The 27,850-nt window shown below is 43.4% G+C and overlaps 2 protein-coding genes across 6 annotated transcripts in view; one reads left to right on the forward strand and one right to left on the reverse strand.

The window, feature by feature from the left end:
- Positions 1-65: 65 nt before the first annotated feature.
- On the reverse strand, positions 66-12,427 carry plekhg7 (pleckstrin homology domain containing, family G (with RhoGef domain) member 7). The gene is made up of 17 exons (XM_083973755.1): positions 12,128-12,427; positions 10,755-11,544; positions 9,884-9,906; positions 7,176-7,279; positions 6,572-6,612; positions 6,111-6,212; positions 5,462-5,611; positions 5,103-5,198; positions 4,316-4,414; positions 3,542-3,655; positions 2,947-3,121; positions 1,903-2,018; positions 1,507-1,594; positions 1,322-1,401; positions 1,073-1,226; positions 828-925; positions 66-348 (listed from the first exon to the last, which is right to left on the reverse strand). The coding sequence occupies exons 2-17, from the start codon at positions 11,406-11,408 to the stop codon at positions 238-240; spliced, it is 2,205 nt and encodes a 734-aa protein (XP_083829881.1). The 5' UTR covers positions 11,409-11,544; positions 12,128-12,427; the 3' UTR covers positions 66-237.
- The window catches only part of itpr2 (inositol 1,4,5-trisphosphate receptor, type 2), a 60,264-nt gene continuing 44,741 nt past the window's right edge, over positions 12,328-27,850 (forward strand). For 4 of the 5 annotated variants that reach the window (XM_083973750.1, XM_083973751.1, XM_083973752.1 and 1 more), the window contains exons 1-10: positions 16,339-16,769; positions 21,613-21,683; positions 21,985-22,103; positions 22,199-22,285; positions 23,196-23,354; positions 24,180-24,278; positions 24,561-24,644; positions 24,743-24,889; positions 26,123-26,218; positions 26,518-26,562. In XM_083973750.1, the coding sequence (XP_083829876.1) occupies positions 16,678-16,769; positions 21,613-21,683; positions 21,985-22,103; positions 22,199-22,285; positions 23,196-23,354; positions 24,180-24,278; positions 24,561-24,644; positions 24,743-24,889; positions 26,123-26,218; positions 26,518-26,562 (999 nt within the window). In that variant the 5' untranslated portion in view covers positions 16,339-16,677. Of the gene's footprint in view, positions 12,435-16,338; positions 16,770-21,612; positions 21,684-21,984; positions 22,104-22,198; positions 22,286-23,195; positions 23,355-24,179; positions 24,279-24,560; positions 24,645-24,742; positions 24,890-26,122; positions 26,219-26,517; positions 26,563-27,850 lie in introns of those variants that run through there. The other variant, XM_083973754.1, reaches the window with a different exon arrangement.

Consider the following 27,850-nt stretch of genomic DNA (forward strand, 5'->3'; position numbering starts at 1 on the left):
TAAAAACTGTATGAAGCTATGTATTTAAAAAAAAAAAAAAACACCCACTCGAGAACAACTTCTACTACACAATCATACATTTATTGTACACTATGGCAGCAGCTGCCTTTAAAGGCAAACATTTAGTTTACAAAATGATCCTAGTGCTAGTACAGTACAGTCGCTCACAAAACTTCAGGGGACAGTGAAGTGCGCAGTCGAGATGTTGCGGATGGCTTCTGGTGCTGAGTGACGGGGTCAGATCTGTGAGGACTCCAGCCACAGTGAGGAGCTCTTGACTCGCGGCTGCTGAGAGTCCAGCTTCAGCAGCGCCATCACAGCGCCCTCTATCTTTGACATCCACACTCTCTGGAAAACACAGAGGGAGCGGTCAGCGGCAGATACCATCATGTTTACTAGGTAACAGCAGTTTGGGTTGATGGTTTAGATGATATTGAATATTTATTTGCATAGCTCTTCATTTGTAAACTGTGCTGATACAAGTTGTTAGTGAAACTGCTCTGCTGATCCAGCAATGTCATTTATTTAATTTGCAGAAATGAGGGGGGTTGGACTAATATTTGCAAAAAAATAATTTACCTAGAATGACAAAGCTTATCAAGATATAGCTAAAGTTTATAGAACAAGGCTCTGGGTAGATTTACACTGAGAATCTGTGTCTAATAATTAACTGGTCATCCAGAGCAGCAGCAGCTTATGCAAAACTGTCCTAAAAGAAATACAGGCGTTTAAAGTGATTCACATGGAAGACATGTTTGGATATAATTAGCATAGACATTTGTATACAACTGGAAACTTCTCAGAAACTCATGGCTGGATTGATCTACCTTGGCTGCCTCTGACGCAGCTTGCAGGATGAATGCACCGATACACTGCTGGTAGCGGTTCTGGTGCATGATTATGAATGAGTGAGGCAGCCCCGAAGCTGTAAACAAAGCACAGAACAACAAGTCCTCCATTAAATAACACTAACAAACGTCACCAGCTGCGATGTTTTGATTTTGGCTGTCATGTCCTTCCCCCTAAATCAAACACATGCACTCTCTGATCTTATCTGCCGCTGTTTAATTACTTGAAGCATTTAGCTGATCGATGTTCTTGAGCTGGAGTCGGTCCAGAGAGACAGGCTGGTCAAGAACCGTGAAAGTGCATCCCTCCTTCAGCAGCTGGTCCAGCTCCAGATTCTGTGGCAGCCTGAGTGGATTCTGTTCTGGACCAATGGACCTCTACATGAGGGGAAGATGAGACACGTGGTGAAGGAGTTATGAAACTGTAGTTACTGACTCTACTGAACATCTCTCATCGTTTCAGAGTGGCGCACCTTTTTGTTTCTCTTGACCTTCGTGATTAGCAGGAATTCGTCAAACAGGAAGAGATAAACATCTATCAGCTTGGTGTTCTCTGGTGATGAACCAAAGAGAGACATGGGTTAGAGGTTCTGTTTGAGCTGAAGCACCGACTGAGCATGTCATATCATGTGTTGAGGCTTGTTCCAGCCGTACACACCTGTGAGCACCAGTTTCCCTTCATGAAGCAGACTCCTGTGAGAAATGAGGTTCTCCAGGGTGACGGCCTTTAGGAGATGTTTGAGATTCTGAAAGAGAAAAACAGCCAATTAGGTGAAGGGAAACACATTCTTACCTTTTGACATGTAAGCCGATATTGACAGAGTTTGACAGCTAATGACATGGCATGCTTTTCCTTTCACTATATGTGATTCTGCACCAAGATAAGTGATCGGATCATCTTATCGGCATACGAAAGGTAACGGAGGGTGAAGTGTTTGGCGTGTATCTGTGAGTTGTGCACATTTTCTCTTGTCAGCACGGCACTCGCAGACACAAACATGCACGACGAATATCAATATACTGTATATGCAAACACACACATAACCGGACAGACCTCGGGGATGAAGGCACGCTTGTCTCTCTCCCACACAGGCAGCCACACCAGGGCGTCGCGCAGCTGTTTCACCTTCTGGTAGTTGTCCAGCCATTTGACCTTTCCCTCCAGGTCACCTGGAAAATAGAAGGAGCGTTTCACCATTTCACTCAAAAGACAAGAAATGTTTTCTGTGGAAATCTGTTGTGACACAGTGTAAGCCGGAGCAAATTGTTAGTTACCTTAGAATAATCACATAAATCAGTCCCAATAATGACACCTTTTATTCTAAATGACTGGTGCACTATTCCTTACAGTGATGGTTGCATGCCAAACAAGGGCGTGACGGTATCATAAGTGATTGCAGTTCACTCAGCTTTTACAGTAAACGTCCCCCACACCCAGAGGACATTGGCCCTGCACATCTTGGCAGAGGCGTCACCTCTTCAGCTCTGCCACCACACCTTTTTAATTGCCATTGTCACTACTATTACACATCTACATGTCCACGCTATCTGGTTTCGCGAGGCTGTTTGCTCACCACAACAAAATGACACTGAGGTGTTGCAGCGCTGCAGCACATTTCCCACAGCCTGTCCATCTAGTTACAGAGTAAACCGCCACAACAGGTCTGCAGGCACAGGCATGCTGTGAAGAACAAATGGTCAGGACTAGCTGGCGGCCGTCCAAGGCATGAAGCTTGTTTGCTCTAAAAAAGACACAAGCTTGTGTGTTTGTGTTGCTGGAGATAAGCTCTGTTACATCTGCTGAACATCCACCTTGTATCTGAACATTCTGGTAAACCACCGTCTGAAAACAGTTGAGTCACGACACTGTTGCAGCGTCTGACACTTGAAGCACTTCAAGTTTGTCATCAGCAGCTGACAAGATCTATTGTGAAGTGCTTCAAGTCATACAACTAGTCCCGCAACAACATGAGCTTACTCAGTCAGTGAGAGCATGCTGATAAGGCAGAGTTGCTTTGTTGGACACTTTTAACAAAAAAAAGAGCTTATTTGGTGTTGGTAGTGATTGCATTCAGGTGCAGAAGAACATGCTGCTCACATATAGACTTGTCCACTTGCTCTGCTATGGTCTGCAGGCCGCTGGTCTCTTCCTCCGTCTGATATCTCTTCGTAATATTCCGCAGCAGCAGGGGGTACCGGGTCAGTCTCTGCAGAGGCGCCACCAACAGGTCGCGCAGTTGCAGCCTCCGGCACTGCTCGTTCCTCTCACACCACTTAAAAGGCAAAAAAAAGGGGGGGGGGGACAGAGAGAGGACAGGGTGAGAGGAGGCCTGGTAAAAAAAAAGGAGGAGGTCACAAGGGTAAAAGAGCTGGTCACGGTGTTTTGGGGAACAGAGGGGACGGGGAGGAGGAGGGGGTGCGCAGTGAAAGGAACCAAAGGACCAAAATACAATAAAAGCTTTAACAAATACATAAGCATGATGACAGGGAAGGTTACACCAGGGACAAATGGTCACATTCCTCTCTCTTTGCAAGCCTGGGTGACACTGAACTGGTTGGTGTTGGTGTGTGTGTGTGTGTCCTCTCTCATTCTTGGCACCACATTGCCTGCTGCCTCGTTGTCAAGGTACATATCACCTTGCCACCGCTCTGACTTCATCTTTAGCCGCCCCTCTGGGAGTTTCCTCCCGTACCTTCACGTAGGATCCAAAGTCCTCCCTGGGCTTCAGGCTGTCCAGATAAAGCAGAGCCGTAGAGTAGTTGAGGCAGTACTTCTGCAGGCAGTGACATATGCTCTCCCTGAACGTCTGCCAACAGATAACAGAGAGTTACACAAACACTGGGATTCAGGCTGCTGTGTCACACCAGCCATCAGGCTGCAGATAAACAGATCATAAAGAGCCAACAGCAAGACGTCAATCAAAATGCAAGCACTAAAACACAACCTGCATGTGAAATAAGTTCTCCAGTGAGATGAATTATTTTCTCTCATCTGCTTTTTGTTATGTATAATTTATTAGTGCGGAAGATAAAGAACGTTTTTATTATTTTCCTGGGGGGGTTTCTTTCTTCTTCTTTTTTTTTAAACTCTGGAACTTAAAAATTATTCATTGTCAGAGCACAAAACATTGAAGTCGGCTCCTGTTGTGGGACTGTAGTGCACACTAAACAATGTCACCTGTTTTTATAGTGTAGATACATTACAAAACATTCAAAACATCATAAATCATCATATGTGTGTGTATAAATGAGACATACAGTAATTTCATTCTAACAATCTTCAATTATTATTATCATCATTGTTATTATTGTGGATTACTGGAAACTAAAATTGATGATGTCAATTAAATGTGAGCTATAATTCTTCCCAAATCATCTCTCACAGTTGTTATCAACTAAGCAAACGCAGACTCCAGTGAGTGTCCATGTGTGTGTCTGTGTCCACATGTTGAGTCACACACACTTGCCTTGCTCAGCAGCTCCAGCAGGGTGGGCCCGCCACCCTCAGTAATCTCCAACGTGTCCTTGATGACACGGAGGAGGTTGTTCAGGAAACCAAAGCTCACCTGCAGCAGAGAACAATCAGTGTCAAGTGTCAGCGCGCAGCCACGAGACGAAACCCCCTCGCTCTCAGCTCAGCAGCAGAGGAAGATTACATAAAAGAACAGACAGATGTGCAGGTGGATGGATGAATGAAGAGATAAACAGATCTTCAAAGACTCATTGCCTCAGTTTCATCTTGGGTGCGGACAATAGGAATAATGTATTAAGTCACAATAATATAATGTTTAGATTGGTTTTATTTATTTTTAAGGTTTTAAGCTTGTATTTTATTTATTTATCAGTTTTTTTTTAAATCAAATACTAGACAATTCAGACGACCCCACATGTGGTCCCGACCCCAAGGTTGAAAAACACTGTATTAGGTTGTTTAAAATAGCTGCTTAAATTGTTCAGCATAAAATGTTAAGGCATCGCTCCATATCTTGAACAGGGCAATTGAAAAAGAGGTTTCTAATCCCAACAGTCTTTTCCTGGTTAAATAAAGGTTGAATTAATCAAGACTGATTGTTATCCTCTAAGTTTGGTCAGTTCTTCTAGAGTAACATTGGCTCTATTCTGCTAATTTTGTGCCACACAACAAACAACAAAGTCTTATAATAGCGCCATGAAGACTGCTGTTGTTATGCAATTATTTGCATAACTCTCATGAAATTAACAGGGCTTGTGCTACTTATTTGCATCATGTATTACCAGGCAAAGCTCATTGAGGTTTGCAAATAGTCTCCAGGAGTCGACGTCAGTCAGGCAGTTCCTCGTCTGCAGGTTTGTGAGCGTAGCCAAAAACACCTGAGAGAAACAAAAGAAGTCAGAGAGAGGATGGGCTCAGGGTATCTGTTGTACTAGAATTACATTTCTAATCCACTGCTGCAAAGAATGGAAGTCCCAAAGAGACTTTTTCCATGACAGGAATTCAGTGAGAGGACAAAAAAACACAATACAGCAGGTGTTGTGTTTCATTTGGGTTTGGTTCTATTTATTTGTGGTCTTGCGTGAGTGTGAGTGTGTGTGCTTTTTTGTGTGTTTGCATGTGCGTGTTCATTTGGCGTCACCTCTTTGAGAACCATGAGCTGATCCAGGAAGTAGATGCACTCGCTGGTGAAGAGCTCCCAGATGGCTTCATGTCTTTTGAAGCCCTGAGGGTCAGAGGTGACGCTCAGCTGGGAAGACTGGTCCTGCAGGAACTCTGACAGACAGTAGTCCTGCACACAGATGGACAAAAACACACATCGACCAACATGTAGACCAACAAAAACTATACACTATACACAAACTGGGAAATTGTATCTACCCTAAACATTTCGGGATGCGTGTTTGCATATTAACAGTAATAATAATATACTCTGACACTGTAAAGTTTCTACCACCACTATGATACACTCAGCATATGCCAGTGTTTGTTTATGTGCGTCTTCAGGGTCGACCTGACTCGTCGTTCCTGCCTAGAATTTCTGGTTCTTGCACAACATGTGTCGTATAAACGTTGAAGGAGCTTCCCTCTAACTGTCGTCCTGTTGTTTCAGAGCCACTAGGTAAACACTGAGATCTATTTGAGTTGGAAATCTGGATCTGTTAGTTGTTCAAACTCTACCTTAACCAGGTTCAAAAGTCACAGTGCAGACACAGCCAACAAGATCATTTACATAAGAAACAGCATGGGTCTCGCTGCTGACAGTGGGCCTACTCAGGTCGACTTCTCACCTTATACTTCTGAAGGTCAGTGTCTCTCCAGTCTTGAATCTGTGCTGTTGCGAGATATTTTTCGATGTCTGACACTGTGCCTGTCTGCAACTTCCCTTTAGTCTGAAAGATGAAGGAAGACACACAATATTACACTGGTTTTTAAAAAGGTGAAGTCACAGGTGGACGTGTGTTGATGAAGGGAAAGGATGTGTTTGCAGATTTTGTTATTTTTAACAGTCGCACATTCTTCAAAGCTAAACCAACATATTAGTTGGTTCTGCAACTAACTGTTGACCAATTACAAAGTCTGTTTGGGCCAAAAGGGATAAGAGGAACCACATTAATCTGCTTTGAGAAGTGGGTCAGAGAACAATGTCCAAACCAACTGCTCACTGCTAGAACAAAGTACATCAATACAAACCACAAGCATAACACTGGCAGCCACACAACAGTCACTAACAGACAAACAACACACCTACCGTACTACGCCTCAAAAAAGGCCACTTTGACTTCTTTGTATCTGTGAAAATCAAACACAAAGTACAGATTATTAACAAAGCTTACACAAGGCAAACGTGTGCTGTGCAACAAATGGGATTAGAATCAAACAAGCAAAACCATGTGTCAGGATAAAAGAAAACTGCACTGAACTTAAGGAATGTATAGAAAGTGCAAATATGACTGGTTAAACATACAAAAAAGGCAGAATTAGTGTATATGCTGTTGCGCATTGGCCTGTTAGACGTGATTTGTTTGTGCTTAAAACTTTGAATAGCAGACCCGATACTGTTTTTATTCTATTTCCATTTACCTGCCTCTCAAATTCTCTACTTTACTTTTAATACGCACATTTAATGTAAAGTTTTACATGACTAACTGCATTAACATCGATGTATGTATGCATGTATGATGGATGGACTATGTACATAGTAACTATGATGCACTGGGCTACAGGCAAACACCATAACTCATTTAAGGGCTAAGGTGTTGACATATAGCAGGATAGGGTTCAGGGTTTAAGAAATAGTATCATTCAAATATATAGTGTGATACAGTACATTATTTGATCAACGAAGCTTATACCACTTAATATGCCAGCCGCTCCATTGGATACAAAAAGGTCTCCTGGTGAAACATCCAGTCCGGGCAAGCTGACCACCACAGAGCTGCGCCTTCTCTGCTGAAGCCTGAGGGGACAGATACAGACATAACAGGTGAACGTCTTCCTGAGGCCACTGCCAAACATTGAAACTGGTATTAATGTTTAGTATTTTAAAACCAGCGTCACTGGACATCTGAGATTCACTGCTACAAGAGCCATTATTATTCTACTGTCAGTGTAATACAGCACAAAAGAGAACAGACTTAGCGCAAGCCCCAGGAAATAACTGAATTCCTTTTGTCATTTTACATGGTTGAAATACCACTGAAATACCATCTGCACTGTGTGGCAAATTGGCGATTAACATGAGTAGTGGAAATTATAAAGAACAAGTCTTATGTGTCTGGCTTATGAGGGGCAATAGCTGCTACTTAATGGATCACCCTATTTATGTGGAAGGAGGCGAGCTGTCAGTGTGTGCTGCTAATAATCCTCTCGGTCTCCTTTTCATAGTTAGTAGCCAAGGCATGGATGTGGTTGGAAAAACACCAGCCTGCCTTTTAGCCTTAGGCAAAGCTCAAACAACCACTGTTCTCAAGTGGTTTGACTTATCCTTTGCTATTTTACTTGAGGGATTACAGCTGAAAGAAAGAAATGACCTCTGATATGTCAAAATCAAAAGTCAAAGGCCCCAATGGACCTAATTCAGTTATGTTATGAAGGTTTGGTGATACTAAGAGGACTAAATATCTTGAAAGGTCACATCCACACTGACATTTTCATTAGTTACAAGAGTAAAAAGGATTGAGACGGGAGTGAAACTGGATCTGTGACTCGCTCCAAACTTTGCCAATGATAACAAGAGACAGTCAGCACAAATAAGGCAGACAGCAACCAGATGGGCTGGTTTTTGCCAAAGGTAAGATTCACTCTCAGCACACCGACTCTGATCGACAGCTGTTCAGTGATCCATGTCATCAACCTGCAGTTTCATGTTTTTTTTTGGCTTTTTATGCCTTTGATAGCCACAGTAGAGATAGACAGGAAAGGGGGAGGCAGAGAGAGGGGGATGACATGCAGGAAAGGTCTGCCCGACGCGGGATTCGAACCGGGGACGCCTGCATTGAGGACTATAGCCTCTTCATGGGGCGGCCGCCTTAACCACTGCATCAAGCACCGCCCCCAGCAGTTTCATGTTTTAAATCTTTTCTTCATCTTTTAAATCTTCTAAGGTTTTAGAAGAGACTCTTCTAAAATCTTAGAAGAGTTCAGATGTCAATTGAAAAAAGGAACTGAAAGCTTGCTGTTATAAAATTCAATCAACCATTGTAAACACATCCTCTTAAAGTTGGGGTAGGTCAACACTCCTTGTGTGATAAAGGTTATCAGGACATCAAATCATACCGAGGCTTGGTTTACAGGCAATGCTTAGGCCCCTGTTTATGACACAATATAAAAAACTAGAGCAGAAGTACAAACAAGAGGAACTATGCTGGTACCGGTTAGTTTCTGTTTACTGTTATATGTAAAATCTCCTTTGTTAGACCGCACGACCAGGCTCTCTTCCTCTTACAGCTCATAACATCCCCTGATTCAGTAGATGCATTTGTGCAAACACAAGCAGCACAGCTCGAGTGCGCATGTAGGCCACATGGCTACAGGGCCAAACACGCACAGTCACTACAAGTCAGTCCACACCTGAACAGGAGTAACCTGGTACATTTTTTCCTCCAGGACACTGTTACTCAACTGTGAAAGCACCAACTGTTCTTTGAGTGTGCCGGCAGAGGTCATGTTCTTTCCTGGTAAACTGATACACCCCCCACCTCCCATCTGACATGTTAATGTATAGGAAGACAGTGCTGAATCAACATTAAAACAGATAAGTCAGGAGGAGACACAGCTGATGGGACAGTGAGGGAGCCGCTCCTCTAAACCAGGTCAGTGTCTCCTTGCAGTCCAGAGCATCCTCACAATGACATCCTGTTGCTTTGTGGCCAATCAGAAAGCTTTCTCTGTGTTGGCCTCTCTGCCACTGAGAGCACTTGTAAAAATGGATGCTTTGTTCGCCGCACAACGAGAAAATAATGATGCCCCCCAAAACAAAACTGTCCCAACCAATGGCTCGCAAGGCCCCGGTCACTGTAAGAGGCACAGTGCCAGGGTGCAATTACTGGGACAATAGCTGCCTAATTATCCAGTGAGGGGAAGAGCCCGGTAGCCCCATTAGGAGGGGTGTGGGTGGCAGTGACAGAAAACAGCCTTAATGAGTGTTTGTCTAGCCCATACATAACCATGGGACTCTCAAAACTTAAGCTTATGCCCCATTAACAAAGATATGAATGACAATGAATGCACAATGGGGCTCCTTAAACCAAAGGTCCAGTCATCCTCGCACGCTCTCGAGTGTCCAGGGAGCACAATCCTGGAGTGACATAATGGTTAAAAAATGTTCGTCTTGATGAAATGATTTGACTGACATTAAGTAAAAAGAGGAACTAAAAAAAAACTAAACAAAGAAAAACAAATAAAAACAAACAAGATTGCGGTAGAGCAGGTTATCAGATACAGGAAGGTTTTTTTTTTACCACATTCCTGATATGCAAATATGTTCTCAGAAAGGTTTTTGGCTGTACAGTAACTGAGAGGTTACACAGGCAACATGCAAAACAGACCAAGGTGCACCTACCTAGTATAGCAGTGACCTCTCTCCTGCAAAGAGACAAAAATACTGCAGTCAGTGGAAAACGTTTAATGGTGACCAAACTAACGCAAGTTAACTGAAATTAACAGAAATTAAAAGCAGATCTATGCAGATGATTACTGTAACTTGACATTTTGAAAAATGCATAAATCAAATAAGATCATTGTACAGACACATGAGTTTCCAAAGCTCTAATTATGTTATTTACATGCCACAGTGGCAATCTCTTACTGTACACGGAGCATTTAACTGAGGGTGCGGGGACCTCCTACTGCTAACAACACCGCTATATCACTTTCAAAGACATTCAAATCCAAATCAGTGTTTTAAGTGGCGGCTTGGATTCAAAAGCCTCCGATATCTGAGGAGAATGTCGGGACTCTATTGAGAATGTGCTCGCTTGAATACCACAAGCTGATGAATGGATCTCCCCATTATCTTTTTCCATCGCTCACTGACCCCTCCATTATTGGGTGACTGCTGACTGCGGTGAATAGGGGCCCAAGGAGAACACTTCCCAGGGCTCTGGAGGCAGTGGGTTTGGTCGGAGCTGTCAGTGCATGTAACTGCTGATTCATTTGCTGTCAAAAGCTTGCATTGTGAGTGACCGCCGCAGGAGGCAACGCAGAATGAGGGAGAGAAAGTTTCCGCAAAGGAAGGAATGTGTAACCTTTTAATTTATAGGCTTTGGAATAAAAATCCACACCAGACGACTCACATGACTTGTGGTCTTGCCTTGAGGTTTGCATGATGATTATGGAAACAAAAGATTTCTGCTGGACTATGGTCTGCTTTGTTGTACACACATGCTTCAGTTAAGACAATGATTTTCCCTTCAAGTACAGTAAAAGCTCACCTGCACTTCACCATGAAGAAATCCAAAATCCTTAACAAGAGTAGGATGAGCACTGTGGCATTCTTGTCTCGTGGAAGCGACACCACTGTCAAAAGTCTTTGATCTATGTGATCTGGTTCTCTGTCGGCCAGAGGATGAAACGGGCTGATGATCGTGACAGATCTCTCCATCCGAGAGGGGGCTCGCTGCGAGAGGAGACTTGACCCTGTGTACTGGAGACAAGGGGCTTGTGGGGGGTGGTTCTCCCGCAGAGGAGGGCTCCTCCTGTGTGCTCCCCATCCTCGAAGGGTCCCAAGAATCTCCCAGAGGACGCCTGGTGCTCCTCATCCTCCTCAAAGTGGGGGACGTGGAGATGCGGCCGGGGGCTTGCCGGTCAAACTGGAAGAGAGGAGCTACCAAGCCGTCAGTGTCCACCAGAGACGAGTGTCTCAGCTTGGAGTGTGTCCGTGTGAGATCTATGTGCATAATGACTGGGTTGCTGGTCTGACAGCCCTTGTGCTGGACGTCCCGCTCAGAGTCTGTTTGTGTCTGTGCGTTCGCCACACCTGTAGTGGTGACGACTTCATTCTCAGCCCATTCAATGTAACTCCAGTCGAGCTTCTTTTCCACATCCTGGTCTTTGTCCTGCAGAATAACGTGCTTCAGCGCAGACATTGTAACCTCAAAGGCATTGTAGAGATCAGAAAAACGTGTGATCTAATGGTCTGGTTGCTTCACCTCCTCTGAGTCGAAGTCAGATGATAATCCTGTCGCATTCCAACACTGTTCACACCGTTCACTCCTCAAGCCTCTGGGAGAAAAAGTAGAAATGTGTCAATACACTCAAGCAAAAATGAAACAGGCTGGGCACAGGCTTAGCTCCTAATCTCCTGAAAGGGGATTTGGTCAGGGGTGAAACGGTAAATTGGCAATGTAGAAATCTTATGAGGATACAGTGAGACTATAATACAATAATAGATATGTGTCTGTGAGGGGGGGGCAGGCAGATCAGGTGGATTTAGAGTTACAAAAATGATGCTCCAGGAGACACGTTAAGATGAACAGTACCAAGAGTCAGCCATTATAAGTCTGGACAATATTGTGTGAGATACAAAGAAGCAAGGGAGGCCTGCACCTCACTCCAGCTCCTCTGTCTCAGACTATTGTCTGCTGGTATTGATTTTCCCTCCTGGTAGCCTTGGCTACTCCACACACTGCTGTACTGACGCTTTCCCTCCAACTACTTCAATTTCACTATTCAACGAGCTGTTAACCTCCACGAGGTGACAAAAGGTAAAAGGTGAAAACAATGCGTCCGAAAGTTTGTACCGAGCATCACTTGCGTGAAAGCTGATAAGTAACTCATTCAAATTTAAGAAGCAGCTTTTACTTACGTCGCCGCCGGAGCCACGCGACGTCTTCAGCGACCGGCGGTGAAGTGAAGTGTGACCGGCAGAGAGAGAGAGAGGGAGTCAGTCCTGCTGCTCCACACACACACACACACACACTGCTGCCAGGTTCACCAAGAGAAAGTAGTGTCCCGGTGTGTGCGCGCAGTGCGTTAGTTGTGAGACACGAAGAAAAAGCAACAACACACAAGTGAAGCTGCAGCGTAGAGCGGCGGGTCTGGGAACAGGTCTGTGTTGTGCGGGGTGAAGGAGGGAGTGGAGCGGCGCATTGTTGTCCGGAGCTGGTGAAAAGGTGCGACGTCTATCTGCTCTGTGCTGCTCTGAGCGCATGGGAACATCAATACTCTCTCTCTCTCTCTCTCTCTCTCTCTCTCTCTCTCTCTCTCTCTCTCTCTCTCTCTCTCTCTCTCTCTCTCTCTCTCTCTCTCTCAGACACACGCACACACACATTGCGCGTATCAGTCTATTTTTGTCACACATTATTTATTGATTGGTTGATTATTATTTGATTATTTATCTAGGCTATTCATATACCCTATATCATCAGTTTATTAAACCACAAATAAACCATATTATGTCGTATTACATAGTTACATTGTATAGTTTTTTAGTTCATATGAAATAAAAAAAATAGTGACTGCAAACGCCTGAGCTTTAACTTCCTATTTTCTGCCAGAGCTTTTTAAACATTAACTAGATGTGAACTAGCTTGTCCGCATAAATAAACTTAACATCACTGCACACACACTGACATCACATTAGTTTGACAACATGGAAGGTCAGTAGTACTAATGTGTGGTTTACATTTGAGTCTCTCCTGCAGACTGTGTCAGGTGAGGCCTGAGGAACCAGTCCTTGGCACCAGTATGAAATAGGTTAACCTTTAATGGTCCACTTTTTGTTTGTATTAAACACAGACAAACCTGGAAGGAGGTGGATCACTTGGTTAGTTCAGCGAAATGAGCACTAGAGGGCGATATAGGTCAGATAATGAGATTGCCCGAGTCACATTGCGTCTAAGTGCTTGATCTCTAGCGACCTCTGGTGACGTCATGTGTGTAGTACATTAAAGTGTCACAAGTCACAGATGTCCTATCAATTACGAGGCCCTGCCACTGCAGCTTATTCAGTAAAGTAAGTAGCTAAGTGCATTGTTGTGTTTCATGCTTCAGACTTTAAAAACCTGTATCTTTCCACAGATAGACCACCACTATCATAAATAATGTAAATATAGGCTACTATAACCATCTACGGTAAAAGAAAAGAAAAGAAAAGTCTTGCATTCATATCACAACACAAATAAATTCTTTATCAGCTATCATCACCTCTGAATGATAAATGACATTAGGGGCTCATTACTCTGACTCTGTGCACCCCCCCCCCCCCCCCCCCCATCTTTGACAATGCATGGGTCTATATCAATGACAACATGATGTTGCCAGTGGCCGTGTACACAGAACCTTTTGCATAGTATGCAAAAGTGAATCATCTTTTTGGATTAACGGTTAATGTTTGTGGCTGCAGTTGTGACGGAGGCCTCAAAGGTGCCTGTTGCCTGGGGCCCCCAGAGTGTCTAGAAAGGTCCCTGATGCTACGTCATAGTTTTACCACACTTTAAAAAAATTCAATTCACAATGAAAATTCACAATCTCAAAAGTAGACAGTAACTATAGATATATCACCACCATAACACCACAGAGTGAGGCACAAGTACCTCAACACTAGAGGTTAAATGTGGGAAATTGCATTAGTTTGTCATAAAATGTTAATTAAACTTGGGACAACATTTTCATCTTATTGGTTTTGTCAAAACCCAGAAGCAGCAAAGCTCCAAAACGATGCTAGTGCTAGTTTCACCAATCCATAAAACATTTTTCCCAGTGGTGCAGTCAGTGATGTGTCCTGTCATGGGCAACGTGCTCCATGCACCATGATCTGTGTATAGATTTCTGATCACGGATGTTAACCGTCTCCTTGAAGCCTTAGGCTGTTACTCTGAGGTTATTGCTGTTACATCACTGCTCATTCTGCCTTGTGCAGCTGGAATCGTCTCATCTGGACGCCTACAGAACCACAGAACTGAATTGGCTCCATTTACACACAGTTTGTCCAACTGTGGTCTGATGAATATTTAAACTCTGTGGGATGAATTTGGGCACAACAATCTTTCAACTAGCCTTCTGAGATCTGTTTTATAAGGCTTGGTTCACATGAACATCAAACCCTAAAGCAACTCTAACCTACACCTCACTTTAATGACGTTTCTAATGTAGGCAACAAGAACAATATAGTGATGTGTGTGTTAAAACAGATTTGGTTCATTTCGTAGATCAAATTCTGACCATAATTTAAGACAAATTTGTACATAAATGTTTTTCGTGCCTCTGGTCATGCATTTCAGGCTTCATGATACTGAGTGTTAGAGAAAGCAAAGGAACAAAATCGGGAACATTTGGTTTTGATGGAAAGAGAAAACTTTTTGACAATGTCTTGCCCCTGCAGCAGTGTGGAGAGTGGACACACTGAAGAACCCACTCGCTCTAGCCGTGTGTGATTGTTGTACACTGTCAGGATATTGTGTCTTAAGCAGCCGGAAGTTTGATTTGCTGCCAAATGATTATAATAAGTCTGGCGAGACAATGCCTAGTGTCAGTGAGTGAAATAACTACATGCAAGGATTTCAATAAAGATAAAACAACTGATGTGAAAACCTTAAGATAAAGCATTAATATGTGATTTTTTTTTAAACCTTTATTTAACCAGGCGAAATCAATTAAGAACAAGTTCTTATTTACAATGATGGCCTGACAAGAGGCATAAGCTTCTTGATGGGGGGGGGGGGGGGGGGGGGCTGTGAGGGAGAAAAGATTAAAAGGTTAAAAGACAATAACAAATATACACAACAATACAAACATTCAGCAATTTATGATCATCTTCTTACCTTTTGTAGCTTCTGAAATGCTCATTTTCATTCTCTTTGGTTGAATGAAAACCAAAAATGTTCAAAAGTATACATTTAAATTCAACATGTATTACAAGTAAGTAAACATATGAATAAATACAGACATTGATAAAGCATGTACAGTAATACTCTGAAATTAAAGCCGCAAGCGGCGATGACGGGCCCTCGCTCACCCATGCGACCGCGGGGCCTGAGGCATGCCTGGGCTGCAATGTTTTGTTCATCCACCAGGTGGCGCTAAGCAGTTGTGGGCGGGTGCGTTCAGGGTCGGCCCCTCATCACTCATGTGAAGTTTGGAGTGAATCGGACAAAGCATGAGGGAGTTATGAGCAGTTAATGGTTCGTCCACTAGGGGGCAGTAATGGGATGCGTGCAGGTGTGTTCAGGGTCAGCCCCTCATCACACATGTGAAGTTTCGTAGATATCGGACAATGTTGATGTAAAATATGCCACTTCCTGTTTCCACTAGGGGGCGAATGAGTGGGATCGCCTATGAGCATATGGAGACGTTGAGGTCGTGACCCTGGACCTGTGTACCAATTTTCATGTTGATACGAGTTCATTAAAGCCATCAAAAAGCCAAACGTATGTTCATGGCGAGGAATCGTAGCCACGCCCCCACACGGACGCCATTACTCGTAGCTTCACAGCGTTCATGATGTAGCTTCACCACCTTAGTCTGCATGTTTTAGAAGTGGAATGAAGTTGATGGGGTCAACTATGTGCCATCAGCACACGTATCTGATTTGACAGAGAACAGGGTTAACTTGTTTGTTTATTTTCCCTACACAAACCACACTCATTCAACATGGTTTCACTCACACCCCCCACTGTATCCCCTCAGGGGGGCCCGCCCACTGTTTGAGAACCATTGATTTAGGCTACACACACTAGTAAAAATGAGGTTTAGGTTTCATAGCTGTAACATTCATAAGTAATGCAACATTCAAATGGAAAAGAGTGGGTTTCATTTGGTTTAAACTAATTTTTTTTTAAATCCTATATCCTATATCCTATCCTCCCATTGAACCTCTATATGTTTACCAGTTGTTTACTGGCCTACTACAGCTGAAGATGGATTTTGATGTACCGTTTTCTCTGAGTGAATGAGTTGTATGATTTAGAGGGCCTGCTCTGGATAAAAACAAAAACATGTCATTGAACGGAATTTGCTCACAGCCCTGACAGCAGCAGTCTCCTCCCCCTGAAGTGGATGTGAAGAGGAGCACTCTCGGCTCTGTCTGACATACAGGAAGAAGTTGAATAAGTCTTTAAAAAAAAAAAAAAAAAAAAACCTCTTCCACCACCACCTTCACCACCACCACTACTGCATTTGCTGAAAAGCCCCCGCCAGGCAGTTGACTCTTCTCGGACACTTTTCGCGTTTTCTTTCTTCATCGACTTGCTGCTGGTGAAATGCAGAAAGTGGGAGAGTGGAGGTGAATGTGAGGAGGACCGCAGCTGAACTGGAGGCGCTATAACGTGTGGACTACTTCACCCGAAACAGAAGTGCCATTCGTTCACAAATGGGGAAACCGGGGCAAATCTGAAACAGTATCTTCAGGAGGAAAACATGTCAGAGCACAGATCCAGTTTCCTTCACATTGGAGACATTGTGTCTCTTTACGCGGAAGGCTCGGTGAATGGCTTCATCAGTACTTTGGGGTATGTTCCTCCTGCCTGCTTCTCATTTTCTCTCTCACTCTCTCTATCACCAGATGAGTCGATCCGCTTTGCATATGCACAGTTTTAACTCAACTTAACGTGCCCTTACGTCTGACTGACACGAGTTTGGCGCTTTCCTCGTTTCTAACTCGTCACTGTTAAAGTTGCTCAAGGAGGAACTTAGTGTGGGGCTTGTGGTCAAGGCCTGTCAACGCGCAAACTGGCGCTTCTCAGGAAACTCTTCACGTTCACGCAAATGTAACAGGAATGCAAAGCAGCGTGTTGCCCAGGTAGATAAGTGTTAATGGTTAGTCCTCGGTGTGAGGCCCCGGGGAGCCAAAGGGCGACCTGGAAGTGTGAGACAAGGGTGGCCCCAGCAAAAAACAGGTAGATCCATTCATGTAGAGCACCTCATAAGTAACTATGATAGTAGATATGACTACTACTAATACACTCTTTGAATTGTATTTGTGATTTTCCGTACAGTATAAGTGCCAAAACTTGGCATTGGACAAGGTCTGAACCACATTTCGACTTCAGATTGGCTCAAAATCAAAGCTTTGCTGCTAATTGTGTCTCATTTAAAGCTGTGGTAACTGAGCTGCGGTCTGGAGACCCCTCCAGTGGTCCACAAAGTGAATATGAGCTGTCACAAGATGAGTAAAGATGAGACATGGAAAGGGGAAAAGGTTAAATTTCATTTGTCAGACTTTTACTTATCTTTACCTTCTTTGTTTGCAGTACTCTCCTGTTAGTAGTAATGAATGGAGGGGAATGATACGTGTAGGTTTATAGGTCACAGCCTGTCTTGAAGTACGTCACAGTCAGTCAGTTGTCTGGCTGATTGAATATTTAAGGCTGTGTGTTGTAGGTGTGATGGAAATTGTTTTTCACCGTGTCATTCTCCACACAACAGAAAAAGAGAAAATGCAACATGAGCGGTTTGGCTGGGCTCGTAGTTCCTCCTTGGCTGAAAGTTTTCAGTGCAAGGTGAAATACCTCGGTGGTTCCAGGTGCACTCTGGCCTCTGATCCAGCAGAACAAGTGTGGAAAGATCGACTGGCCCTGGAGAAAAGAGCCGGGCCCCGCCTGTCACCTCTCCCTTTTCCTCACTTTCTGTTTCTCACTTTCTCTCTTGTTCCTTTTCCTGCCTCAAGTTCCCCCCTTGCAAGCGCTAACTTCACTTCACAACAGCTTGCAGATGTTGATGTCAACACCTTGTTTTTTCAATGCCCTGTGCTCCGCAAGGAATGCTGAAAATAATCACAAGCGTTTGAGCAAACGGCAGCGCAAATATGTTTAAACCTGGACTCACACCCAGGTTGTACACAGCAACGTTCCCTGACTCAATATCTGCACACGAGTGCAGGCAGCCAGCCTGCTTTGTGTTACTGAAAAACTCCTGTTTGTGTGAATGTGTTTGCCAATGCAAAGGTAGACTGCATATAGTGGGGCTGTAAATTCAAAATGCAAAAGTCCACAGAGGCAAACTGCTCACACCTCCTGTTGTTGTGAGGCAAAGTAGTGCAATTCTTATCAGCATTCAATAACTCATGCAGTCTGACAGGAGCACTGAGCTTTTTTATTTTTTTTATTTTTTTATCGAGAGCTGCACAAGGCCTCCCATGCCCATGTTTACTCAGGATAACAATGAATCTGTGAGTTCCTTACACACCTTACATTGTAAACACTCAGGAGCCAAAATAACCTTTTTAGGAACGTAAAGGTCATTTTGGCTGATCCACGTCCCCTTGTAACCTTGACCTTTTGGATGTTGTGCTTTCCCTACATTTTATTTTGGGAATCAGTGATGGTTCTCTGTTTTATAATCAATCAATTCACTGATCAACTGTGGACTGATGTTTCACCTCTCATCCACAAGTCACCCTCGGTTCTGATTTTAAATATTAAGACAAAGATAAAAATGATTCTGTATCCGTCATGTTAAGTGCTTCTTAATTCTCATTTTCCCATTAATGTATACCTCCCACTATTAGAAGCTGTATTTACTGAGGGAGTGTATGACTCATATTACCGGGCTGCTCCGTCAGCAGGTTGATACATGCAGACAAAATCAATCAGAAATCACGACCAAACTTTTCTGATGAATTAATTACTCGAGAATTACTCATGAAACGTATCAGGCCTGTTGCTCCATGTTACCTACTGGATGTTTTTCTTGTGTTGTTGTCTCAGTCCACTCCTCAGAAGCAATGGAGCTATAATTAGCTTTTCTGTGTTGAGCCTGGTGGATTTATCTTTGGTTCATGTTTAACTCAGTTACACAGCAAACTCTCTCAAACGCGCTGGCTGTGGGTGTCAGACACTGTCAAAGCCTCTCTGTTTGAACTCACGCCCTGGCCCTCTGCGGACTTAAGATTAGTTATTTATGAGCTCCAGAGACTTCTCCAGACGGCCTTTCCTGTTTAGCCATTTAGCACTTGGTAACATTTCCTGTTGGGCTCTATTGTCTCTCATTTAGATTTTTCCTCCGATAGAAAGTTAGAGGAAATCATAGGTAGCCTGTGGATTGACATGCTGATCAAGTGCTGTGGCAGAAATAGGAAATGGCTCAGCTCACTTCAGCATGGGCTGCCAGCTTTGTATGAATTGGAGGAATTGTGCATTGCATTATGTTTCTCTTCAGCGGATGGGATGAATGGATGTGCTTGTGCACCTCGGCCTTTGGTGCAAATAGGATAGAGGGAATGGAGACGCTGTCCTCTGTATAGAAATCTGTAGCTGGTGGTGTGGAATACATTTCAGCAGGTTTATGTTGCATTTGCGACTGTAAAGCTGTAAAGCATCCTGACAGACACAAAACACACAATTAAACACTGCGACCATTGTCCTTGGAGAACTGGTTTTCCACACCCACACCCATCTACAAATGACCTTTGACACCGGCGTGGTTTCACACAGACAGACTTTTTTCAAAATAAAAGATGGCCATCGGTGTAACCACATGTACACTCTCTAAAAATTCTCCCCCCTCCTATTGCTCCATCCATAACAATGTTAGCATACCACAAATTATGAGCCATGTTTTCCTGTTGTCGGTCGCCACCGGCCAGTGCAGGTGCCGTTGATTATCAAGCTACCATGGTAACAGTGAGTTTGCCTGTGAAGTGTCTCGTGTTTTTGGCTTAAAATCAGTCAGTCTTTTAAACTTTAAACTAAATCTAGGAGCAAAATGAAGACTGGTCGGCCCAACACCAGTCCAAGATCATAAATTATTGTGATATTGTGAAACTGGCCTTAGAATAGATGATGTCAAATTTCCTTCCTGTCTGGACTTAACTAAGACGATTTCTTAAGACTAAGAGTAACTCTTAGTTATCTTCAGTAGAACCTGCAGGGGAAACTTCAGATGAATGTATTGAATGAAGACCAATAAGCAGTACCACCTCAACAGAGATAGATAAAGACATAGCAACCAGGCCAGTTCACTTTTCTCACATGTAGAAAGTGAATGAAGTAAAGACAGTTGCTGGCCAGGAAAAGCCTGCAAAGCCTGCTCTGATCACTTAAATGCTTTAGGTATTCTGTTCATGAACCACCTTTTTTTCCTGTCCCCATTGTTTTTCCTGATTTTACGCGTCCTGTCCCACTGAATGAGGACCTCTCTGCCAGGCCGCCTTCAGTCCTCTCTGTTTTGACTACTAACATCGGGGATTGAAATCAAACTGAATTTAAATATTCTGGATTACAAAACACCTGCTTCTGGTTTCATTTCCACCCTGAGAAACTGTCAAATGATGAGACAAACTTCCTGCCATCAGATATTCCTCATATTGAGCTGATACATGATGTGATGTGAGAGATAAACACAGGCCGTTGTTATAAATGGTGTTTCATGAATAAGATGAATTTGCCTATATGAACAAATACCAATTGTGGGCACACTTCACACAGCACTTTCTTAATGCTCTATTGCAACATTATTTTCGACCTGTCACATCTTGCGAACCGAAGCGATGACTCTGGGTATCAGTCATCGTTGACTTTGTTATTTTAACCGTCAAGTTTGCAGATTTGCTGTGTGTCCCTGAACGTGCCAGTGACACTCTGGTGGTGTGAATAATAGTCACCAACTAGCTACTAAAAGCCTAGGATGTGGGTGACAAGGCAGTTAATAGCTGGGCCTTCGAATGCCCTCTAATCAACCCTGCACAGAAGCCACATGGTTTCCTCTGGTGGCAGCAGCCTACTAACTACTTGTCAACTTTACCTCAGTCACCAAAAGCTTTTTTATATATATAGACATTTTACACACACTGGGTTGCCCTCTGGTTTTGTTTAATATGAAACATAATATTTTTTCACTCCATATAAAAACCACAGAAAATCAAATGTCTTTTTTAGCCCGCTGCATCTATCTCAATACAAAACAAGAAACAAGAAGACTTAGCAGCTCTCCCCCCACTGGGCCGAGCTGCAGACATCAAAGCAGCGTTCAACTAAATGAGCTCTGTCCAGTAACGTTCAGAGCATCAGCCCGGATATTTGGGGAACTCTGAGAAGAAGACAGATATGATGCTGAACTGAGCTCTGTGTTGTGTTGCCAGCTGAGCTTTTTATCCTGCAGGTGGCCAGTCAACTGTAGAACAAGTGTGGTTTGACCCATGTAAATAACTCTGTAACTTAAATGACTCAATGCCATTTGTCGGCAGCACCGCAATTAGACAATTTGTGGCCTTTTTCTTTAGGGCAAGTGGTTGTTTTGTCTGTAGAGGTGTTGAATATGAATTGTAGTATGATGTCATAAACTCTGTGACAACTAAAATGTAGAGAGGGAATTATAATGATTTAATCTGTTTGCATTTTGTGCTCTCTCCTACAGGCTTGTCGATGACAGGTGTGTGGTCCAGCCTGATGCTGGTGACCTGGCAAACCCACCCAAAAAGTTCAGAGGTATGTCTGAGTATACACAGTTACACACACACACACACACACAGCTATACACACACACACACACTCCTCTATTTTTAAACTGTCAAGGCTGACCAGATCCTTTGCGCTCCGTGTTGTTTAACACAACATTGTGGTTTTCACGAAGCTTTGATGGGTTAAACTGACTCTGCGGGCCCCTGGTGGGTAAATAACCACTGACCTCAAAAAATGCAGTTTCACCACATTGAGACCCCTGAGTGGCACTTAACCCGACTCACAGAGAGTCACTCCTGTGTGCCTGAATGCCTCTCCTCCACTGCAGATTGCCTCTTCAAGGTATGTCCCATGAACAGATACTCAGCCCAGAAGCAGTTCTGGAAGGCAAAACAAGGAAAACAAGGAAACAACAACACACAGGGAGATCTGTTCAAGAAGCTACAGGTAGAGTTTTTTTTTTTTTATCGCTATCTGCATCTTCATCTTCATTGTCATTTGCATACCAAAGCCTTAACAGAAACCTCTGTTCCATTATTCAGCATGCTGCAGAACTGGAGCAGAAGCAGAACGAGTCGGAGAACAAGAAGCTCCTTGGAGACGTTGTCAAATACAGCAATGTCATCCAGGTACAGCCCGTCTCCTCAGTAAACACCGGCGGCGTCAGACTGTCCCCATCCACGGCTTTGTTTTTGTTTTCTTGTTTACCAAGGTTGCGTTAGTGTCATCCCATCCCTGATACTGCAGGCAGTTTTGGAAATAATCTGCAGCGGTGGTATTTGGTTTCACTGATTGCTAAGCTCGTGTTTTAGGAGTTGAAGAGAAAAGAAACTACGTATTTAACTTTGGTTAGATAATGTGCTCACAGCAGTCGTCGGTGTTCTGCTGTCTCTGTGTATTATTACGTCCCATCAATAAGCTATTTGCTAGGGGTGATGTTATTTACCCCTGTTTGTTGAATGGAATCAGGAAATGTGTTGCGTGGTTGAAGACACGTCTTTTTTGAGGCCAGATTATAAAAGTTGAGCCTCTTTTGACTCACAGAAGAAGTAAACTTGAAGTAAAAACCAACCTCCAAAAAGGGGATTTCCTTGTACTCTCATGCAGTGGTGGATGGTATGAAGTACATTTACAGAAGTACTTCTGTTTACTACAGATTTCAGCTACCTGTACTTTATTTTTCATCACGGACTATACATTAACAACATATTCCCCACTGTAGATCAGTGCTTTTAAATCTGTGACAGCTATGTAATAGTTTTAGCTACGAGTTACATTGAACAGTAACTATTAAAAAAGATGATGCTTTGTTATAGCTTACACTTCCCAGAGTATTCATGTCTTTCAAAATATGCTTTCAAATATTCAGATTTGCTGCTTATCCTTTTTATCATCTAAACCATTTTGATTTCTGTTATGCACTTTGAGGTTTGCTGTACCAGTTGGACAAAAAACAAGCGCTGTTTCGGTTCTGGTGTCGTATCAGCATCGTCACAACCTCCTGCCCCTTTCCTAAAAAGACTGATCCTTCTGTTTCAGCTCCTTCACATTAAGAGTAATAAGTACCTGACGGTGAACAAGCGTCTTCCTGCTCTGCTGGAGAAAAACGCCATGCGGGTTTCTTTGGACCCGGCCGGGAACGAGGGCTCTTGGTTCTACATTCAGCCCTTCTGGAAGCTCCGCAGTGAAGGAGACAACGTAGGTTTCCCCTCTGCCTCGAATCACAGCACTATAAATACAAAGTTCTGTACAACAACCTGACATTCCTCTCTGTTTAGGCTGTCAGTTCATTGTTTGTCCTGTTCCAGTAACATTTCTGATTTTGTCCTTCCCCTTTGGCTTTAGCATCCTATGGTTAAAGGTATTGCTCTTGATTGTGCATGGTGTTTGTGCATTATTAGATCAGACACAGAATATCAAAACAAGTCAAAGCATGGATGCACCAGCCTTCCCACTGCATGTAGACTTGCAGGTTGAGCTTAAACAGTATTCAGTCAGTTGTTACTTCCTATCTACTCTATGGCATAGATACTGCTTTGTTAGAGTTAAAACATTTTTAATATGCCAGCACCAAGTTGAAATAAATCTGAAGAGCTGCCCACTTTAAAAGCCACATTGTGCTTGTGTACAGCTACTTAACATGAGACTCAGTTCAGTGCCGACAGACTATTATAACTGATGTTACAGTATACTGCTGATAAAGAGCATGGATTGTGTAAGCAAAGCAATGGCACAATAACGAATACTGTAGACTTTTCAGTCTCCATATCTCTGTATGCTGCATTCAAGGCCACTCACTACAGTATGAACAAAACCTGTTTGGTGTCAACACCGCAACCCTGCTGCTGCACATAGCACCTTTAGAAAAATAAGTGGATGCTTGCAGACCTGAGACAAACCCCCTTGCATGGATACACACTTTCTTTCTGTTTAAATCCATTTGGAAACTTCTGGAAGTTTATATAAAAAAAAAAACCTGTGGAAACTCCTGCTGCCATATGAATGTTTCTAACTTGGTCCAAGGTGGTGGTTGGAGACAAGGTGGTGCTGATGCCAGTGAACGCAGGGCAGCCTCTTCACGCCAGCAACATTGAGCTGTTGGACAACCCCGGCTGCAAAGAGGTGGGACTGAGTCATTTGTATTCGTTCTATCAGTGCTGAAGCATGTAGCAGCTGTCAGATGAATACGGTGGCCCTGAGAGCTTCAGAAAACATTAGTTTAACCACATGTGCTGCAAAAATCACAACATAAGCATTTTGTTCTATTTGCATGTGTTTCCTTGAGTGTCACCATAGATAAAAGCTAGTTTTCACAGTTTTTCTCCTAGTTTTATATCATCTTAGCCCACAGAGAAGCATTTAATCATGTTGTGTTTGTCCCTTGTTCTCTGAATATTGCTGCAGGTTAACGCCGTCAACTGTAACACCAGCTGGAAGGTCACCTTGTTCATGAAGTTTAGTGACTACAGGGAAGATGTTCTTAAGGGGGTATGTTGTTTTATTGCTTTTAGGTGTGTTTATTCAGCTAAAGATCAGGCAGCAGTCTCATGTCCTGTGTGTGTCTCTGTGTGTGTGTCCTCTGTCAGGGAGATGTGGTGAGGCTCTTTCATGCTGAGCAGGAGAAGTTTCTGACCGGTGACGAGTACAAGAAGCAGCAGCATGTGTTTCTCAGGACCACACTGAGGCAGTCGGCCACCTCGGCCACAAGCTCCAAGGCTCTCTGGGAGATTGAGGTAAACTCAGTGTGAATTAGCAATATCTCTCTGGAAATTTGACAACATCCTCGATTCTACTCAACGGTACTTAATTAAAATCGTTGTTTTTGAAAAGAGATGATGTTCGTTTGTCATGTTGTGGTGAAATGTATCCAACCTGCCACGCAGCACATCAACAAAATAAAGACCAGCTAAAAAACGTTCTATTATACTGTATGTTATGTTCCTCTTTATCAGTTTGTACTGAATTGAAGTTCCTCTTGTCCCTCTGCTGGTTGTGCCAGAATGTACTTATGTCACCATATCAGTTGTTGACATGTTGTTGTCCGGGGTGACAAATGAAAATTTCTGTTGTACTTAACACACAGGCTGACTCTCATCCTGACTCACTCTGACACTCAAGTGATAGGCTAAACATGAACCAAGTACTGAGAACGATTCTGACACTGAACAACCAGAGAACAATTAACAGAGATCTTTTTTTAAGACTTATGTTTAAAAAAGACTTTTATTATTTGTTTGTTAGACTCCAAATGTGTGTTTCGTGTTGTTATACCCATACAGCAGTGGTTCCCAACCTTTTCTGGCTCGGGACCCCATTTTGACATCACAAATTTCTGGTCGACCCCGTCAATCAAGATGCACAAGCTCAGATAATTTTATATGCTGCCTATTATTTGAACTCGATTTAAATTCAAGAAAGTGAAAGTATAGAATACAGTTGTTTAGGATTGTGTGTGATATTTTAAATCATATTTTTTTAAAGAATAATCATTAGTTAAGAAAATATTTTTATCAGTAATTTCTTTTTTTTTTTTTTTTTTTTTACCAATGGACTCTATGCACAGCTCCACTACTTCCTGAACTTAAGGCAGCTCCTTTATTTCCTGTGTTACATTACTGGACAAACTGATTAATCCAGGTGTGTCCGAGTAGTCAACATGGTCAGACACACCTGGATTAATCAGTTTGTCCAACAATGTAAGACAGGAAATAAAGGAGCTGCCTTAAATTCAGGAAGTAGTGGCGCTGTGCATAGAGTCCATTACTGGACATTTCAGGCGACCCCATCTGAATTCCAGGCGACCCCACATGGGGTCCCGACCCCAAGGTTGAAAAACACTGCCATACAGACATAAAACGTAAACTGAAAACGTCTGTCTGCATGATATTAGAACATTTTGAGGGAAGACCTGAAACTTCTGCTGCACCAGTAGGTGTATAATTTATTATTTTGTTTTCCCGTGGCAGGTTGTGCACTACGACCCCTGCAGAGGTGGAGCAGGCCAGTGGAACAGCCTCTTCCGCTTTAAACACCTGGCGACTGGAAATTACCTCGCAGCCGAGGTGAGTTTGGCTCTGCTGCTTGTGTCAGTTCTCTCTTGATTCATTTTAGTGCCAGAGACACTTTTCTTTTTTCTTCAAATCGAGAGCATCTACAGCTCAGTGTGTGTGTGAATAAGCACAGTTGATGGGACTTTAGGTGATGTGCTGTAGGTGGCAGTGTTCCCACTGATATGGCTGCTACAGTATTACCCGTCCTCTGCTGGTGGATAGTTTGGTTCTGGGTGACAGGGATGCTAATGAGAGGATGATCGTCTGAGCTGTCTAGAGCTGAGGTCACTGACCGCTCAGTATCTCTACAGGTGAACCCTGAATTCAAAGAGAACACAGTGGAGTCCAAAGGAGAGGTGAGTGAGTCCAACAAGCACATTGAGCTGTAAATCACATCTAACTGAAGTCTCATGAGCTACTGTTGACAGATGTATCCATCATGTAAGGCTAATATTTACAGTTCAACACCTCAGCAATGCAAATAGTTCATCATTTCACACCATGGATGAGTCAGTCTGTTCTTGACTGAAAGATGAAATGAGTTGGTGAACGGGTGAGAAAATGACGAGTGTTTGAGTGAAAAGAACGATTATCAGCAGTTACACATTGTCTGTCCAACTTCAGGCTCTTCTCTGTCTCCTCATCTTTTGGTTATGCAATACCACCAGTCATCGCACACTCTCACAGACACACACACACACACACACACTCACATAACACACATACACACACACACACACACACAAACACAAACTCTGCCAAACTCTGAATCTATATCTAGACATTTCTTTCAGCCCTGAGCTTCCTTGCACATTTGTATTCTGGCAATGCAAGGAACACGCACACAAACTCTCTCAGCCTCACACACTTTCTCATGCACATGCTGAATTTCAGACACACAGGGGGCTCCTTACATAACGTCTGGGTGTGGGGGTGCCCTGCGAGAGGGGATGGAGGGGAGGCAGACGTGCTGTCTGCTCTGCTCTACTCGCCTGTGCTAAGCTGGTGGGGTGAGTCACCAGTGGAGAGGAGGAGGGGAGGGGAGGGGAGGGAGTGGGAGGATAGAGAAGCTGAGGCGTGGAGGCAGCTCTGGGGAGCTTCCCATTGACATGCAGAGAACAGTGGGAAAAATTAACCCTCGCCATTATCTGCTGCATCTGCACAGTGCGGACCGTACCAGGCTGTGTACTGCAGTGTTTATCACAGCACACAGAGAAGCCATAGCTCTCTTTGTGTGTGATGCGATACCTCATTAGTGTCAGAGTGTATGACAGAATAGTTTGACTCACATCCGTCTGCCCTCAGTGATTTAATCAACAGTTGAGCTCATTTATCAGTATTTACGCGGGTATGCGTGGAGAGATACGACGAGCTGACACAAAACATGACCATGCTCATCTTTATGGTCACCAAGAATTACTAACCCATTAGAAATACGTCTCACTTAAAACCAGGCTGAATCTTTACGCTACAGCAAGATAGAGATTATTTATGGACATTATAAAATGTAAAGTATGTGAGTGCAGATAAAGAGTGTGGTGAGTTAGTGCTGCTGCAGACGGCGAGGAGAGACGGTGCTCCCCGACTGTGTCAAATGCTCGTAGTGTCATATCAGTTATTCATGTAGAGATCAATCAAATAGTG

The sequence above is a fragment of the Trachurus trachurus genome (assembly GCF_905171665.1).
Source record: "Trachurus trachurus genome assembly, chromosome: 6".
NCBI lineage: Eukaryota > Metazoa > Chordata > Actinopteri > Carangiformes > Carangidae > Trachurus > Trachurus trachurus.